Raw genomic sequence first — 18852 nt, 5'->3', positions numbered from 1 at the left:
GACGTCAATCGGGAAATTTCGTTTTGCGTTTCGGTTTTGCTTGAGATAAAAATAACTTGTATATTCAGTCATATAGTAATGTAAACTTTCCTCAGATTTCTCCCTGTATTTAGTTCTTAATAACTGAAAAAGACTATGCACCTCCATCGAATCTAATCTGGTGGAAACGCCTGATACTGCAAGTCTCTACGCATGAGTCTATTTTGAAGGTATTCAGTCTCTATCTTATTTTAGCCTTATACCGTTATTGACCCAATCAAAAATTCATGTTTCGTGGGCGACATAGCTTGTCTGTCTCAATTTAGAGTTAAATTTCACACCTTAACTACTGTTTAATTTTTTAACAAAATAACAACCCTTCACCGGAAGCAGTTGTTCACTTTCCCAACAAGTGTCTCATTACATCATTAAATCGCAGGTGATGATTTTCGATTCAACGCCCAATCACAGCGATCTAATAATGACTCAATCTGGCCACTCTACGGTTTAATCAGTCGCGATAGGTCTAGTTAAACGGTAGCAGCAGCAACAGCAGCAACAGCAGCATGGCAGCAGCCCCATCACCGTTGGACTGTCCGATAGTTTCGATCAATGTCCGCGTTTGGCGCTTCTGGTCGTTCGTTCTGCGGCACAACTTTATGCGCTACGTCAGCGTTATCCCAGTAGGCGTGATGACGACCTTTATGTTTACCGATCTCTACCGTGCCTGGGGCAACATCGACGAGGTGATCATCAACGCCTTCTTCGCCGTGCTGTGGTTCAATGCGTTGGTAAGTTTTTTTTGCGGTTGATTTCATGAAATTATTTTAACTTTTCATGTTCAGATTCGAGGATTAATGTTAATATTTAATCGAGAAAAGTATGAAGGCTTTCTAGGACGCATCGCTGCAGTCTACCAAGAAATTGAAGTTGAGTAATTTTTCTAGTTAAAAAATCGACACTTAAACGGAGTTAATTTTTCAGACCATCGACGATGAGTTGATCCAAAACATGGTCAGAAATATCACACGAAAGGCTCGTAATATCTCATTTGCTAACCTATGCTTGGGTGCCTTCATCAGTGCCGGTTACGTTTTGTATCCACTATTTGCCGAAGACCGTCGACTGCCGTACGGAATGTTCCTTCCCGGATTTGATAACTTCAAATCACCACAATACGAACTGATATATCTGATTCAAGTGATTCTAACATTTCCCGGCTGTTGTATGTACATTCCGTACACTAGCTTCTTTGTAACATGTTCACTATTTGGTCAACTTCAAATAAAGGTTGTTCAGCAGCAACTGCGGGATTTACAGATAAACAAAAAGCAAATCGATAGTAGACTGACAGCTGTCATAAAACAACATCAACGAGTCATCATTTACGTTCGGGAACTGAACTCTTTAGTAACCTACATCTGCATGCTGGAACTGGCTTCATTTGGAACGATGCTTTGTGCTTTACTGTTCCTGTTGGTCATAGTAGGCGAAAAAGCTCCCGTCTGTCAAGCATGATTTTGGACTAAAAACGCTTACATTTTCTTTTACAGATTGACAATTTCGCTCAAGTTGGCATCGTCATATCGTACATTTTTATGATAATTTCGCAGATTTTTGCCTTCTACTGGTACGGGAATGAAATTCGCGAGGAAAGTATGGCCATTGCGCTGGCCGCCTACAGTGGACCGTGGCTGGAGCTGGACACGAAGATTAGAAAAATGCTTCTGCTGATTATTCTCCGAGCGCAGCGGCCTTTGCAGGTGATTTATTCGACTGCTGGAACAGGAAAATGAATTTCTTACACAGTCTCTTTTGGTATCATTTCACAGATTACCGTTGGAAACGTGTATCCGATGACGCTGGAAATATTCCAATCACTGCTGAATGCATCCTATTCCTATTTTACTCTACTAAGACGGGTTTATAATTGAAGTGTTTATAGTTTATAGTTGGTTCTTCAGTTAATACTTTGATAATGAAGTCAGGCATTTCAGGTGAAACGGTATTGAATCCCAACATGGCCGGAATAATGGCGTCCATGTGAGGATATAGGTGCCATCGATCCGGCCATATTGAATTCAGTGCCGTTTCACCTTAATTAGATTTAAAACTACAGTTTTTTACAATCAACTGACGAAATGGCTGGAGAAAGTAATGAAGCAAAGGTGTTTATAGTATCCCAGGGAAGACAGGACGTGAAGGGGAAAGAGCAGAATATATGGTAAAGGAGGGCCCTTGAAGAAACGCTTATTGAGTTTGTATAACGTTCTTCGTTACTCAATCTGGGGAATCCGCGGATCCTACCCAGCTATAATGGGAGCCAACGTCATAACCGAAATCTGGATTCTAACCAAACTTTTCTCCCAAGCGGACGGGATAACATGGAAACTCTACAACTCCCTCATTAAACGAGCCACGTATTACTACTCCACCTCCGCAAACATTGGCGGGTCGAATTATTTTTGAACACAAATTGTGCCCCTTCTATCCACTGATACCAGATCTACAAATTTATCCAGAGTTCTACGGGTTTAGGAATTTTCCACAGACTTACGGATCAAGTGCTCGTATCTACGGAGCTGGTGAATATTTAAACCTTCAGAAAATACAACAATAAGGCGACGAAAAGAAATTTAAAATACGCAGAAAAGAAAACGAAAAGACGTATAAAAAGCGATGAAAAGATGATGAAAATACAATGAAAAGTTGCCGAAAAGACAATGAAAAACGACGAAAAATATGAAAAAGCTATTTAAACCGTAAAAAAAATAAAAAAATGCGTCAAAAGGGCGATACAACATGCTAAAAACGTTAATGAAAGAATGACGAAAAGATAGTAAATAGATAACATTTTTATTGTCTAGACAACAAACAGAATTGCGAAAAATTAATTCAAAAGTGGTGAAAAGACAACAAAAAACTGCAAATCGACGACAAACAAACGATGAAAAGATGACAAAAAACGAAGAAATGACAACGGAAACACCCCAAAACAGCAGCTGAAAAGACGACATAAACGAAAAGAACAAAAATACGACAAAGAAATGACTAAAAAACGACGAATACGAAAAACGGCAACAACAAGATGACAAAAAGGCGGTGAAAAAAGGATAAAATGAATAAAAGAAGCAATAGTGGCGACAGAGAAACACGACTAAAAACGACAAAGAAAACAAAAAACACGACAAAAAAGCGTTTAGAGGTGCCAAAAAGGCGTCAAAACGAAAAAGACAATGAAAAGAGTAAAAGCCGACGAAAATGTGACAAAAAATGCCTTCAATGGCTTCAAAAAATGACTAACAGGCGACAAAAACACGTTGAAAAGATGGTGAAAAGACCATAAAAGACAACGAAAGGACGGCAAAAAGGTATCAAAGAGACTACAATCGGTCGACGAAAATGTGGCCAAAAGGCGATGAAAATTAGACAAAAGGCAAAAAACGACGAAAAGACGCTCAAAAAACCTCTGAGCAGCATTATAATCCCATACAAAGCGGCGATATGCCTATAAATAGGTGTAAAAAAGACGATAAAAAGACAGTACAAAGAGATGAAAAACGACAAAAACAAATAAAAACTTTAAAAAGGCAACCAAAAACGATAAAAAAGACAACGAAAAGATGGTGAACATGCCACAGAAAGCCGACCAAAGAACGACGAAAAGACAATAATGTGTAGTATAGAAATAAGAAAAAATATATTCCTAATCCAACCGCAGTAGGCATGCCTAGGAAAGTCGACATAAAACTTGCCAGCTGTCGACTCAACACGTGGAGGGCAACCAAGCAACTGTTATTGCACCAGAATAACAGACAGTTCCCAATTTTCAAGCGACCGGTTAACACGTGTTTTCCGAGGTACAATTCCAAATATGTGGAATTTACCAATTCAACCCATTAGCAGAATTCACAGATAAAAATATAGCTTTTTGTTGTCTTGACAACAAACAGAACGAGTATAAAATTGCTCAAAAATAGACGAAACGACAACAAAAAAGGTGAAACGATGTGTATTGTGAAGCAAAAGAAAACAAAGAAAATACGACAAAAAGACGCCAAAACAGCGAGAAACAGGGCAAAAACCAACAAAAATAGAAAAAAACGGCAAAAATCATTTAAAAAGCAACAATAAGACGACAAAATGTGTAAAAAAAAGGCGACGAATATAAACCACGAAAGCACGACAAATCGAAACTAAAGAAAACAACATTTTGGTCGTCTTTTTTTAAATGCAGGAAAGGCATTGGATTAAAATGTCACTGCGATAATCTTAACGATCGCCTTTTGTGACAGTTTCGGTTTACTTGAAAACAAACAGGACGACGTCGAAGAATGCAAAAAATGGAGTCAAAAAATTACGAACAGACAACGGGAATGGGACGTAAAGATGGCAAACAGACCATAAAAAGACGAAAGAAAGATAACAAAAAGAGTTCCGGAAAAATATGCTTTGACATAACACAAATTTCGTTCGGTTTTTTGAAGTCCTCGAGAGGTTTCTTCCACTTCAACTTTACGTTTCTAAAGAAGCTGACGTCGTGAGATTGACATAAGTGCGTTACATTCGGCGGGGGGCAGACTAGCCTAATATTATTATCCAGACAACTTTGGATCACGTTTGAGGACACCGATGTAAATCAATGCAATCTAGAAAAACCAATCGACAAATGTTAGCCTGTCGAACCAACCTAAAAATAACGCTTATTTTGAAAATTTATAGTCGATTGCCCCTCAGTAAGGGTATTAACGCAAGGTGGCCAGTTCGTCGTTTCATGCTCCGAGAGTCTCCTACGGGTGTAGTCTGGAGTCCTCCGGAACTTCACTTTCCTCCATTTGTTTTGACTGACTGTACCAAGCATTCCCAGGCCCCGCCCATGTGTGGTGCTCGCGGTGATATGAAATTCCGCTTTGTGTTGACACTAGCTAAAGCAGTCCCTGGTTTTTTTGTTCCTCAGCTTCCTGGAAATTAATGCCGTTGTCAGTGAAGATTTCCGCTGGTGGTACCCGGCAACCCTCAAAACGACGAACGCACAAGATAGATGACTCTGTTGATAGTATATAGGCGCCTTCCAGATGGACGGCTCGTACCGCCAAGCAATGGCTTCTTGCCCCGGTTCATTCGCTGCTTTTTCAACGATACAACAACTTCATCTGGATGGATCTCCCGTTGCAATTGCTTAAAGATGGTCTCTTTCGCTGCTTGAAGTTCCATCTGCTGCAAATATTTCAACTGTTTCTTGAGGAAAATGTTTTTCTCTATCATAAAACATCTCTGATCAACCTTATTTACAGCGTATCTTAAAGTTTTTACAGCTTTACACGCGGTAGTTATTAATAGAAAATAACTTTTAATAATGAATCAATCTTATTCCAGTTTAAAAAAAAATGCACAAATTTTTTTTATTAGATTGGAATTGCAAACAATCTCCCACAGCTATAACTTTATCGAACTGCAGAATCACCCATTTCATGATTGAGAATTTATATTTCCGACCGTTTGTAACAGTTGCCGATGGCAAGCAGAATAAGGAACAATCTGCAAAAATCCCTCCAGATGCGGAAGCTTTCAAACATGCATTGTTTGCTTCTTTTCAGTTTTTTTTTGTTTTATTGGATAATGCTTCTTCTGCTGGTGGAATATTATTAAATCTAAAGCAGTTTAAGTTCTCTCTTTTTCTCCTGTCAGGGAAAAACTCACCCAAGGCAAAGTCGTTGAAAGTTGATCTTTACGCAAGCTGCGTTACTTATGGTGCATAAATTTAAAAGCTGCTAACGGCGTTGTCAGTATAAAGTTCCAAACTGATGAAGATGATGAGTTTCAGTTTGTTTGCCTTGGATGAGACACTTTTAGATGTAACTTTGTAACTTCTGGCTGCTGCAGCTGTAACATTACGCTTATGCGCGGTTGCTTCTATGTAGACTAATAATAAACTAACGACGCATAGGTAGGAGCACATATGGCCCAACAAGAACTACCACATGCGTTGCGGTTAACCAGTTCAACCGAAAATGTTACGATGAACCCGCATTCTTAGCTTACCTCTGCAGTTTTAAGCAAGACGCCACATAGTCGATATTGTATATTATCTGAATTCCGCCTCGTTCCACTGGACGACCGAAGCTATAATGTTTGTGCATTGCAGCGGAAAATGTACTTGCTCTACGCATAGTATACAAGCACCACTGAGCAGTGGTCACGAATGAAATTTTTCAAGTAATCCTTTTTAGAAATATCAAAATTCCTACGAACTTCCTTTTCATTCTAGACCACTGTGCACTGAACCCTGGCGCCTGTGCCACAATCCAGGGTGCGTTTCTCGGTTTCTACCAATGCAAACCCGTCCCGAAAGGATGAACAGCATCCAGCAGCGATTGGAACAACTCCAAAGTCTGACCGGAGACGCTAACGGAGCAAAGGAGGTCAATGAGAGCGTATGTAGCTTGCAGCAATAAATGTTTACTGTACTTATACTTAATTGTGCTTTGCCTAATTGAATCATCTCCTAGCTCGCAGCTGCTGTGCGGAAGCAGCCACTTCTGGCGTTCGAATTCAAAATCTATTTTGAATTTGACCTGTTTGTTCAGCCAGCAAACAAGTCTGCTTGGTGATTTATCTGCACTCCAAGGGCAGTTTCCGACAAAAAGCGATTGTTTGGGCTATTTTAGGTATATGTAGTAAATAAAAATCAGGAATACTATATTCGGAATAATGAGGAACGTCAACAGTGCACACCAAAACACTTGCTTTTCATGAAATTTTCTTGGTTCGAAAACAGACACTGATGAAGCCTGCAAATCGTAGGGAAAATTGGTAAAAAGTTTTCTTTCGACAATTTTAATAATTTCAGCGTTCATTCTTCGCCAAATCGGCCCCACTCTGCACACAATGCACAGACAACTCTTGAAGCTGCAAAATCTGGAATTGAATTTTTGGAGCATTGGATTTTCCAATAGCAGATAAACATGGGATTCTCGGCAACGTTTACTAATGTTACGACCAAATGAACTTTTACTCCGCCAGGAGCCCCCACCGCCCATATGGGTGGTGCGTTGGAACGTTTAGTTCGTTAGGTCAAGACTACTGTTTAATATAATTCGACGATTTCGAATTTATTGAATTTTCGAGATAGCGAAATGATAACGACGAGAATTTGTTTGATGTATATAATTGAACGAGTTTCTTAAGACTAACCAAACTATTCATATAAAGTGGTTTTATATTCACCAATACATATGTAGATTTTCATGAAGCGATAATAAGTAATATAATATCAATTGAAGCGGAAATACAATTGCCGAAGGCCAAATAGTAGCTCACTTTCAGTTCAGTGGGTAAAGTAACAATATCGTGTACATGTACTAATTTAATTTAAGGTTGATATTCACTTGGTATTTTTTGATTATTGCGAAATTCAAATATGTTGTAATCCTCAACACACCGGGCCCCGTTGAAACATCCCGTTTCAACTAAATCGGCATCAGTTCCTACTTATTTCCGCTTCCGGGCTCCGTATGCTGGGGATTCGCGACGTGGACCGCAGCGGGTTGTTGATCCGTTTCTGGATGCACTGTTGCCATGCGTTGAGTGTTGTTTGTCTCTGGACTGTCGATGGGGAGAGCGCATACTTCGGTAATTGCGCGTTTGTACAATCCTTTTGCGGTTTTGACCTGAACCACCCGGGTTCGACCATCGCTGCCTGGAAAAGTTTCCACGATACGTCCTAGGCTCCAGAAAAGCGGTGGTACGTTGCCCTGCTTGAGCAGCACTAGCGTACCTACGCGTAGAGAAGGGTGCGTGTCCGATTGCCATTTCGTTCGTTGATGCAGTTGACTGACGTAATCGCGAGACCATCGGTTCCAGAAATCCTGTACGCTCCGTTTCATTTCCTGGAAACGACGCAAGTAATTACTATTTGTATTTGTATGATCTGGCTCAGGTAAGAAAAACATTGGTTCACCAATTAACAGGTGACCAGGGGTTAACGCAGTTAAATCCTCTACATTATCCGACATGGGCGTCAAAGGGCGAGAATTGAGGATGCATTCGATTTGCACGATTGCCGTTGACATCTCATCTAATCTAAATGCTCGATTCCCAAAGACGCGACGAAAATGATGTTTAAAAGATTTTATACCTGCCTCCCACAGACCCCCAAAGTGAGGGGAGCGGGCAGGTATATGGTGAAAGGTTATTCCCTTGTCAAGACAAAAATTCTCCCATTTGCTTGTTTTGAACTGTTCCAAATATCGTAACCGTGTCTCCTTCAGCTCACGATCTGCACCGACAAATGTTGTTGCGTTATCGCAATATATATCCGATATTTCACCGCGTCTTGCAATAAAACGCCTAATTGCATTAATGCATGATTCCGACGAGAGATCATACACGATTTCTAAATGAATTGCCTTTGATGACATACATACAAAGCACGCGACGTATATTTTAACCGACGAGCCTCTTCCTACAAGCGGGCGAACAAGAAACGGACCACAGTAGTCCAAACCGCTTTTCGAAAACACGCGCGCGGAGGTAACTCTTACTTCAGGTAGCGGAGCCATAATTTGGTTATGGAAACGTGGATTACACCTAAAACATTGTATACAATCTCGTACTATCCTTCTGGCCAAATTTCTACCATGAATAGGCCAATACCGTTGCCTCATTGTAGCCAATAATAAAGCTGGACCTGAATGTAAAGTCTGCAGATGAATCGACCGCGCTATCATCTGAGTCAAACGGTGTTTTCCAGGTAGCAAAATCGGGCATCGTGTGTCAAATGGTGCAGTTAATTTCTCCAGCCGACCACTGATTCTAATTAAACCATGATCGTCTAAAAATAAATTCAAGCCCTTTAAGAGCGACTTAAATTGCAATTCCGTAGGGCTGCAATCATCTCTTGCAGCATTTTGTAATTTCGAGATCTCGAAGGGAAACGATTGTTGTTGAGCGAGTCGAATGAGCGTTTTGAGGGCATTATTTATTTCAGAAGGACATAATGGAGTGAATTCGCGTTGATTATATGCAACCGTACAATTTCGAGCAAACCGTAGGCAATATGCGATTACCTTTAACAATTTTGATAGTTCGGAAAACCTGTCGAATATTTCTATACCGTTCACCAGCTGACGCGCTAAAAACAAAGCGATAGCTGGTCGGCGTTCGACCTCAAGAATATTGGCAGCAACGTTCCCAATAGGTGTATTTGGCCAATATTTGCTTTCCTTAAGGATGAAGGGTGGACCATACCACCACAGCTGATCATCGAGAATTTTATGTGGTTGAATTCCACGCGATATTTTATCAGCCGGATTTAATTCAGAAGGCACATGATGCCATTTATTGTCTTTAGATAACCTTTGAATTTCAGTAACGCGATTCGATACATACACCTTCCAGTTTGAAGGTGGCGAGTTAATCCATTGTAGCACCACGGTACTATCCGTCCAATATGTAACCGGTCCATTAAATTCTGTTGACGACAATACTTGATCGACCAGCTGACTACCAAGTAGTGCAGCACAAAGTTCTAAACGCGGTATAGAAATTCCACGAAGCGGAGCGACGCGCGATTTCGTTATTAGCAGATTACTGCATACCGTTTTCGATTCATCGAACGACACGACGTACACGCAACAACCGTATCCGCGTTCCGAAGCATCGCAAAAGCAGTGCAAATGGTATCTAATACTATAAAGAACCCGACGCGGTACACTGAGTTTTTGTAATTCAGAAATTTGATTTCGGTATTCCATCCACCACGACGATGGTTTTTCTGGAAGGGTCTGATCCCACGAATATTTTTCCGCCCATAAATGCTGTACAAATATTTTCGCACTTATTATTACCGATCCGACGAGCCCCAAAGGGTCAAATAGTTGGGCCATCTCTGACACAACAATTCGTTTTGTAAGAGTTTGCAAATCATCATATTGGGGAATTTTGAATCGAAATTGGTCGCTGTGTGGATTCCATAATAAACCTAGTGTTTTTACGGATGATGTACGATCAATTTCTACTTCAGTGGGCATTTCGATCAACTCCGGAGGAATACTGCAAAGTACCCTAGTGTCATTAGCGCACCATTTTCTTAGCTTAAAACCACCCCGTTTCAGCAGATCATTTAACTGAACGGTTGACTCGATTGCCCTATCTAAATCATCATCACCTGCTAACGTGTCGTCAACATAAGTTCGACTGGTTATTATTTTAGCACCTGAGGGAAACTCCTTTCCCTCATCAGCTGCCAGCTGATTCAGTACACGTGTGGCCTGAAAAGGAGCACAACTAGTTCCATACGTGACCGTCTTTAATTGGAAAACTTGCAAGGGTTCATTCACATCCGATCGCCACACGATTTTCAGTAGCTTTCGATCTTCTGGATGAATCCAAATTTGTCTAAACATTTTCTCAATGTCCGCGATGAACACAAATCTCGGCATGCGAAAGTTTAATACAATCGATAAAAGTGAAGGTTGTACTATAGGGCCTGCATAAAGAACATCGTTTAACGACAACTGGTTACCTCCCTTACAAGTAGCATCAAATACGACACGCGTTTTTGTCGTTGAGCTGTCTGGACGCTGAATAGCGTGATGCGGTAGAAAAAATTGAAAATTACCTATTCTAGAGCTAGCCTCCATATGTCCCAATCTGGCGTACTCGTCCATAAAACGAAGATATTCGTTTCGAAGCACGGGATCCGAATTGAATCGTCGCTCCACCGAAAGAAATCGACGCTGCGCTAGTGGATAAGAATCCCCGAGCATTGGCAATCTATCTTCCCTTAACGGCAATCTAACGACATAGCGGCCGTGTTCATCACGCGAAACTGTTCTTCTAAAGTGGTTCTCACACTGTTGTTCGTCTGGAGACAGCATTCTTTCTTCGTAACAGTGCTCAGTCTCCCAAAATCGCTGCAGCATGGTATCCAAAGCCTCTCCGGTGCTTATAACACATATCGCAGGTTTATTCACTGGGTTCGAATACATACCGCTAACTACGAATCCGAGAACTGTGTTCTGTAATAAAGGATAACCCTTTTCTAATAAAAGTTTTTCCCTCTCAACTAAGGAAAAAAATAATTCTGCGCCAATTAAAATCTCCACCCCTGCACTAATGTTAAATTTTGGATCAGCCAAACGTAAATTTTCTGGCAATCTCCAATTGCTGATGCACGCTATGTCCGAAGGTACTTATTATTTAACTTACATGCACCTCAGATTTCTCTTCACTGGATGTTAGTATTAATCAAAACAATTAATTTAGAAAAGGTCTTAAAATATTCTATCTTGGGTTTTTTGAAAAATTCAATTTTCAAGGTTATTTAGGGGTCATCCCCTCTCAAGTGATCATATCCGTTGTATTCGACCACCTCCGATTTTAACCAAATTTGGTATAATTGCTTATTCCGACCCCATATTTAATTTCTCAAAGTTTTGTATGGATTGAACAATCCCCCTTGCAGTGACATGCATTGAAAAATTAGTATTTTCGAAAATCTGAGAAAAATGGAAAAGTGTCACTGCAAGGGGGATTGATTAATCCGTATAAAACTTTGGGAAAATGAATGTGGGGTCGGAATGAGCAATTACAGGGATACCTCGATATAAGACAACTTCGTTATAAAACAACCTCGATATAAGACAATTCGATATAAGACAATTTTTACCTCGATATAAGACAAATCCCTTTGACATAATTGGTAACGACCCAAGAGCAAATTTTCCATTCTAAAAGCGGCGCCATAAAGATGATCATTATTTCAAAATAATCCAAAAAATTGTAATCAACTAATAGCTCAAACAATGTTAAATAGTTCAAAAAACGTAAACACACAACACAGAGCAAAATTGGCTACTGATAATGCCAAATTTTTGTGAAAAAATCATGTTTCGATATAAGACAATTTCGATATAAGACAACTTTTTGAAATTATAAATTGTCTTATATCGAGGTATGCCTGTATATCAAATTTGGTTGAAATCGGAGGTGGTCGAATACAACGAATATGATCACTTGAGAGGGGATGACCCCTAAATAACCTTGAAAATTGAATTTTTCAAAAAACCCAAGATAGAATATTTTAAGACCTTCTCTAAATTAATTGTTTCGATTAATACTAACACTCTGTGAAGAGAAATCTGAGGTGCATGTAAGTTTAATAATAAGTGCCTTTGGACATAGCGTGTGATGTCTACGTTCATACTAGGCAAAACCGCTGGAATTTTTGGTATAATAAAGCATGAAACTGTAACACTAAAATTTCCAACACGAGAGCTGATCTTCACTGCCAACATTTCCGATATATGTACCTTACCTGGACCGATTCCGACTACATCCATATTGGTTTTTATTCGTTTTAAGCCTAGTTTTCGGGCAAGCGACTCTGAAATAAAGTTGCATTGCGAACAATTATCTAAAACAATGCGAGCGAGATGTGTGAAGTCAAATTTATCTTTGACCTTCACCAAGGCTGTCGACAAGAACACTTCGCAACCGGTCCGCGAGGGGTGCACTGTTGACTCGGACGGTTGAGATGTGTCTAACGATTGAGGATCGACAAATTGCTTATCACACGATCGAGTACTCGAAAACGCAATCGGCATATGCACGAAACGAGGCGACACGATTGATTTTCTATTTCTTTGCGACGACGAGTTATCAAATTGAATAGATATTTATTCCACCTTACGAGACGACGGATGAGCTGTAGTGAAAAAGGCATGCGGATGCTGTATATTCGATTCCGAGATAACCTTATCGGCGATTGGTGGCAAATGTAGGAGAGTATGGTGGCGTTGCGTACATATACTGCAGCACGATGCGTTACAGTCTCTCGCCATATGATAACCCTTTAAACAATTTATGCACAATTTATTCCTTTTCGCTAAATTAAACCTTTCCTTGGGTGGCATGCCCTTAAAGCGATCGCAACTAAACAACGAATGGCTTTGCTTACATGCTACACATTTATTTGATGGTTCTGTTACTACATAAGTGGAAATTGGCTTGGGTTTTACCGGTTGCTTAGGTTCGATAATATTCTGACCGGTTTGAGATAACTTTACGGACTGTAACATGCGACACTGTTTGCGAATAAATGTAACTAACTGTTCGTAGGTTGGCCTTTCGTCTTCCTTACACTGTTTCTCCCATTCCTTTAGAGTTACTGAATCTAAACGACGACTGAGGCCCTCGACAAGTACTGAGTTCCAGTGTTCTTCTGCTTCTTCCAAATGATTCAGAACGTTAACGTGGCGGTCATATTGATCGACCAGTTCTGAAAGCGCTGATGCTGACTCACGTTTTAGAACTGGTATCGAGAACAATGCCGCAATGTGACGCTTTATTAAAAAATTGGGATTGTTATAACGTTTTTCGATGAGATTCCAGCCAATGAGATAATTGGCGGCTGAAACCTCTAAACAAGAGACAATGCGATGTGCTTCACCCTTTAAAGCAGCCTTTAGGTAATGGAATTTTTGCACCGCGGTGAGCTGCGCATTACCATGTACGAGAGACTTAAATAAATCGCGAAATTCTACCCAATCTTCAGGATTGCCGTAAAATTCCGGGATCTTTATTTCGGGAAGGCGCACTCCTAGGGTAATATTATTTGGCTGGATGATAGGAGGAGCACGTGGTTGCGCTGAAGGGATTTCACGTGGTAATTTAACCATAAGCGACGACTTTAAGGTCATATACAAATTTTGAAAAGAAATACGATCCTCAGACAACTCAGAACTATCTGGATCTTCACACATGTCAATTTCGTCCTGTATCTCAGAAAATTGCCGCCAAAGATCGTCCAAAAGAGTAATTCTAACCTGCACTTGGCTCACTTCACTTTCTTGGTAGTTATCATCGAAAGATTTAATTAAAGACGCAGAACCTAGTACATTTGCCCTACGGCGAATCAAAATCTTTATTCGGCTAACGCCAGGGCGAGCTCTCTTCTTCGGGCTCATTATCGTATAAAAGTACACACCTTAAATTGCCTTACTTAACCTTTGTTGCTACCGACACTCGTAGCATGCAACGAACGATAATTCCAACGAGTGAGTCCAAGAATGAGTCCCAAGCGATTGCACAATTTCACCATGCGCTCCTTCTCGATGAGGATCGATCAGCCTTCCTTAGTAGAAACGATGGTTAGTGAACTCGATTGTTCCCCCGATGACGAGAAATTACGACAAAATTTATCCGGCGACGCGATTCCCGGGTTTCGGCACCACTGTTTAATATAATTCGACGATTTCGAATTTATTGAATTTTCGAGATAGCGAAATGATAACGACGAGAATTTGTTTGATGTATATAATTGAACGAGTTTCTTAAGACTAACCAAACTATTCATATAAAGTGGTTTTATATTCACCAATACATATGTAGATTTTCATGAAGCGATAATAAGTAATATAATATCAATTGAAGCGGAAATACAATTGCCGAAGGCCAAATAGTAGCTCACTTTCAGTTCAGTGGGTAAAGTAACAATATCGTGTACATGTACTAATTTAATTTAAGGTTGATATTCACTTGGTATTTTTTGATTATTGCGAAATTCAAATATGTTGTAATCCTCAACAACTACAACGCGTATTCAGATGGGAAGTTAGATGATGAAACTCAATATTCGTAATTTGGTAAAAAGAAATTCAACATTCTTGTAATTTTGCATTGTTTAAAATACCATAGAAGTATGAAATGGGGAGAATCACCTGGAAGGAGCGTCAAATAGGCTCTTTCTAGCGCCTACCTAGCGCTTCCTTGAAGATGTAAGTCAATGATGACGATCGATGGCCATACCTATAAATGCTTCATGTACATACTGAAGCAGCTAAGCTAAGCTAAGCTAAGCAGGTGAATGGCGGCACGAACAGCGATTGTCTCGGAGCAAGCGGCTGAATATTTTTTTTACGAGGAGGTAAATCTGATGAGCACCTGAGAAGATACGGTGCTATCAGACACCTAGGAAGATGACTCAGCTAGTGTGGGGTTGACCATCCCGACCCCTTCTCCCCCCCCCCCCCCTCTAACGGGGCGTGAGGATCCCAACCCAGTAAAACCCTACTCGAGATAAGACCGAAGTTAAGACCTCACTGGCACCGGCTCCAATGGACCACTCAGACACCTGGTAGGCAAAGCAAAGCCTAGGTGCTACATTCCGTTATCGAAACTTGACCTTCTGGTTTTATACGACAGACTTCACAACCAGCTGTTAGAATGCAGGACAATTGCAGGGCCAGTTGCTACGACCTTATTGACTCAAAAGCAACGAGTTATCCGGTGGAGGCCCGTAGATTACCGTATATGTGTATTGAGCCAACTACAACCAGAACAACATACACGCACTGACAAATGATAAATCCGATGATGTTAAGGACGAGCTCTACGATAAACTCGAGCGGACCTATGGAAAATGCCCAAAACGTAACGTGAAAATCATTAACGGAGATGCAAGTGCGCAAATAGGGAGAGAGGAATTCTTCCTGTCCTGTCATTTTGCCCTATTTTCAAAATGGTCAATATTCTGGTTCATTTTCTGATATATCTTCTGGCCCTTCTTCTTCTGGTTCATCTTCTGACTCTTCTTCTAATCTATCTACTGATCCATCTAATTATTCATCCTCTGGTTCATGAACTGGTGCATCTTCCGGTCCTTCTTCTAGTATGTTTTTTGGTTCATTGTCTAGTCCATTTTCAGGTCTATCTTCTGTTCATCTTCTAAACCTTCTAGTTCATTTTCTGGTTTATAGTCCATTTTCTGGTTCTACTTCTGCTCTATCTAGTGGTTCATTTTCTGGTCCATCTTCTGGGTCTTCTCATGCTCCATATTCTGGACCATCTTCGGGTTCATGTTTTAGACCATATTCTGATCCTTCTTCTAGCCCCTCTTTTGGTCTTTCTTCTAGTCCATCTTCTTACTTATCTTCTTGTCTATTTTCTGATCATCTTTAGGTTCATCTGACGGACTATCTTCTTGTCCATCTCTTGTCCCATCTTTAAGCCCATCTTCTAATACATCTTGCAGTTAACTTTCTAGTTTTTCTTCTGGTTAATCCTCTGGTGCATTTTCTTCTGGTCCATCTTCTGGTCCATCTTCTGGTTTATGTTTATGCCCATCTTCTAGTCTTTTTGGTCCAGCTTCTGGTCTATCTACAAGTCCACCTTCTGGTCCATCTTATAATCCACCTTCTGATCTATGTTCTGGTTCACCTGCTGGTCCTTCTTCTTGTTCAACTTCTGGTCAATTTTCTGTTCCATCTTCCATCCCATCAAAGGTCAACCTTTGGGCCATCTTCTAGTTTCTGCTCTATCTTCAGGCCCTACTTCTGACCCTCTTCTAGTCCTCTTCTCGTCAATCTTCTCGTAAAGCTTGCTTCAAATAGTATTGGAACAAAAACAATTGCGTGTATTTCAGTTATTCATTATTGAATTCAAGATCTTTTCTTACACAAAAGTAGCATTTTCTTCATACTTTTAAGAAATAATACGGATAAAATTATTCGTCACGGGTTCTAGATTTTTCGGGTCGTGGTTTTTGGGTAAAAATGGGACCGAATGGGTATTAAGGAACGATTCTGTTTTTTTGGCGTAATGCGATGATGTTCTATCCGGCCAAAACACGTATTGTCTATCTGCATGATGTTATTGTAGAAACAGGATCAAAAATTTCTTCAAACATTCGTCTGGGGCATCTTAATTGATAGCCAAACTAGAGAGCTTGTTGTTGAAGAAACGAGAAAGAGAACGCCTTCGGCGTCCATAATTTTGGCTGGTTTTCCACTACCTTGGTTGCGAATAGTTGTTGGGCATCTTAGGATATGGTAAGCAGTCGAAGCCGCAACATATTCGCTTTTTAAATATTGTACCGTATACTTTTTGTCGAGATTTCTGTGGCAGTTCGTAGAAGTGTACAACGCGCTCTCGAAATGCTTCTTGTTTCGATGTCATTTTAAGCAAAACAAGGCAAACATAAACAAAACAAAAAATATTGACAAAAAAAGAGAGAGAGAGAGCTAACACATACATACTCTCATTTCTCTCTGAGCTCATTTGTTGTGGTGTATAGGGGCCTCAAAAAAATTCCAAAATTTTAGTAGTCACCCGTTAAGAGCCCAATTCATACGAATGCGCCGCACAAGTATCAATGAATGCCGCAGCGAATGGAAATTAGGTGCTGTTCAATATTAATCGGAGAACTATAGTTAATTCGCAATCGGTAGTCTCCCTCAATTTGGATGGAAAGTTAGATGATGAAGGGTCACAAATTTTAGTTGTGGAGGAAGAGAACCTGGTAAACTCGAGGCTTCGGACATATTTCCTGCAAGATTCAGAAGAATCCGAAGCACTTTCTGCGAACATTTTTTACTCGGAAGCTCTGCGGGGTTAAAACAGCCGGCATCTATTGAAGGCATCTGCAAGCCGAAGTTGTTCAAGGTCATTTGGGAACGGATCCAGAGGGAGCTGAACTTTTTTTGGAAACGTTGGTTGGTAGAGTTTCTACCAGTTATCCGTGGGCGACCAAAATGGTTCGATGAGATTCGTTGAATCCAAAAGGCGAATCTGGTTCTGATCGATAAAGGAAACCGCCATACGTGTATACGGGGACGAATATTTGGGAAGAGTTACCTGGAAGGAGCACCTCCTCGAAGATTTAAATCAATGATGACGATCGATGGCCATACGTCAGAACTCTCCATGAACCGGCACGAGCTGGCTTGCTAGCACGAGAGCTACACCGACTCGTAAAAAAAGGTCGAGAGAAAAGAATTCTTCCGTCCTATCATTGGAAGACATAGCCTTCATCTATCGACCAACGACAACGGTCTGAGGCTTATAAATTTCGCCGCGGCCAGAGTAATGCCATCTGTAGCACCTACTTTCCACGGCAGAATATTCATTCGGAAATACACCTGGAGGCCTCCAAATGGGGACTCTAGCTCTCAGATCGATCATGTCTTGATTGACGGTCGACATCTTTCGGATGTCATCTCTGTACGGTCTTTTCGTGGTGAATGCCAGCAACATCCAGCGGTTGATGGCAGATGGTGTGACAGCGGAATACAACAAGAAGCTGGATCAAGGATCGCAGAACAACAGGAAGAAAGGGAAGATATAAGTGGGCTGTGGAGGAACCTCCACTCCATGGTGGCCATAGAAACAACTGAAGTTTTTGAAGAGTCTTAGTAGAATACGAAACCTGAAATTAAATAAAAAATAAGACTTTCCAATTAAATTCTACTATGTATATTTATTCTTGACAGATACGGAATGGCGAAACCAGCCAGCTTGAAGGAGACTTTCAGATGTTGTTGAATGGAGAGGTAAGCAAGATCAGCAGGTACAGGATAAAAATTTTGAGCGATTGCCAAGCTGTGGACGCACCAAAGTTAAGAAGACAATCAGTGAACTGAAAAACGGTAAAAAAGGATAGTATCCCGGCTGAACTTGTAAAAGCGAGCAGCGAGCGGCTGTACGAAGCAGTCCGCTGGATCATTGTCAGGATCTGGGAGGAAGAACAAATGCTGGAGGATTGGTTGGATGACCTCATTTGTCCTGTTTTGTTACCGTCGCGGACAATCCCTCAAGTTTCTTGGCATGCATGAAAGATTATTTGGTTATTTGTAATTATATTTGCTTAAAGTATGATTGTCCATAAAATATCTGTGAAAATAACTATAATGTTAACTAGTTTAGGGAAATTAATTAAAACTATCCAAAAAGACACTTCAAGCATCAGATTGAAAAATAGGTTAAAAAAAATAAGAGTAGAATGCTATAAACAGGCACAACCCTGCTACCACTTGAAATGCTACCAATGCTACTATCACCGCTGCTACCAGCAATAAAGAGAAACTAAAAAGG

The 18852-nt window shown here is 40.5% G+C and overlaps 1 protein-coding gene across 1 annotated transcript; it reads left to right on the top strand.

The window, feature by feature from the left end:
* Positions 1–545: 545 nt before the first annotated feature.
* Positions 546–1913, top strand: LOC128744405 (odorant receptor Or2-like). Its single transcript, XM_053841400.1, has 5 exons — positions 546–770; positions 825–908; positions 964–1464; positions 1533–1742; positions 1812–1913. Exons 1-5 carry the CDS (start codon positions 546–548, stop codon positions 1911–1913), a joined length of 1122 nt encoding a protein of 373 aa, XP_053697375.1.
* Positions 1914–18852: the final 16939 nt, after the last annotated feature.

This window comes from Sabethes cyaneus, chromosome 3 (assembly GCF_943734655.1).
Source record: "Sabethes cyaneus chromosome 3, idSabCyanKW18_F2, whole genome shotgun sequence".
NCBI classification, from domain to species: Eukaryota; Metazoa; Arthropoda; class Insecta; order Diptera; family Culicidae; genus Sabethes; species Sabethes cyaneus.
Note: the sequence above shows the minus strand (reverse complement) of the source record. Positions and strands in the feature narration are given on the sequence as shown.

What these genes read in the sequence shown, in the direction of transcription:
- LOC128744405 (XM_053841400.1), top strand. Translation starts at nt 546, where the DNA reads ATGGCAGCAGCCCCATCACCGTTGGACTGTCCGATAGTTTCGATCAAT. An exon ending in TGCTGTGGTTCAATGCGTTG is followed by an intron (nt 771 to 824) that starts GTAAGTTTTTTT and finishes TTTCATGTTCAG; the next exon opens with ATTCGAGGATTAATGTTAAT. An exon ending in CAGTCTACCAAGAAATTGAA is followed by an intron (nt 909 to 963) that starts GTTGAGTAATTT and finishes TTAATTTTTCAG; the next exon opens with ACCATCGACGATGAGTTGAT.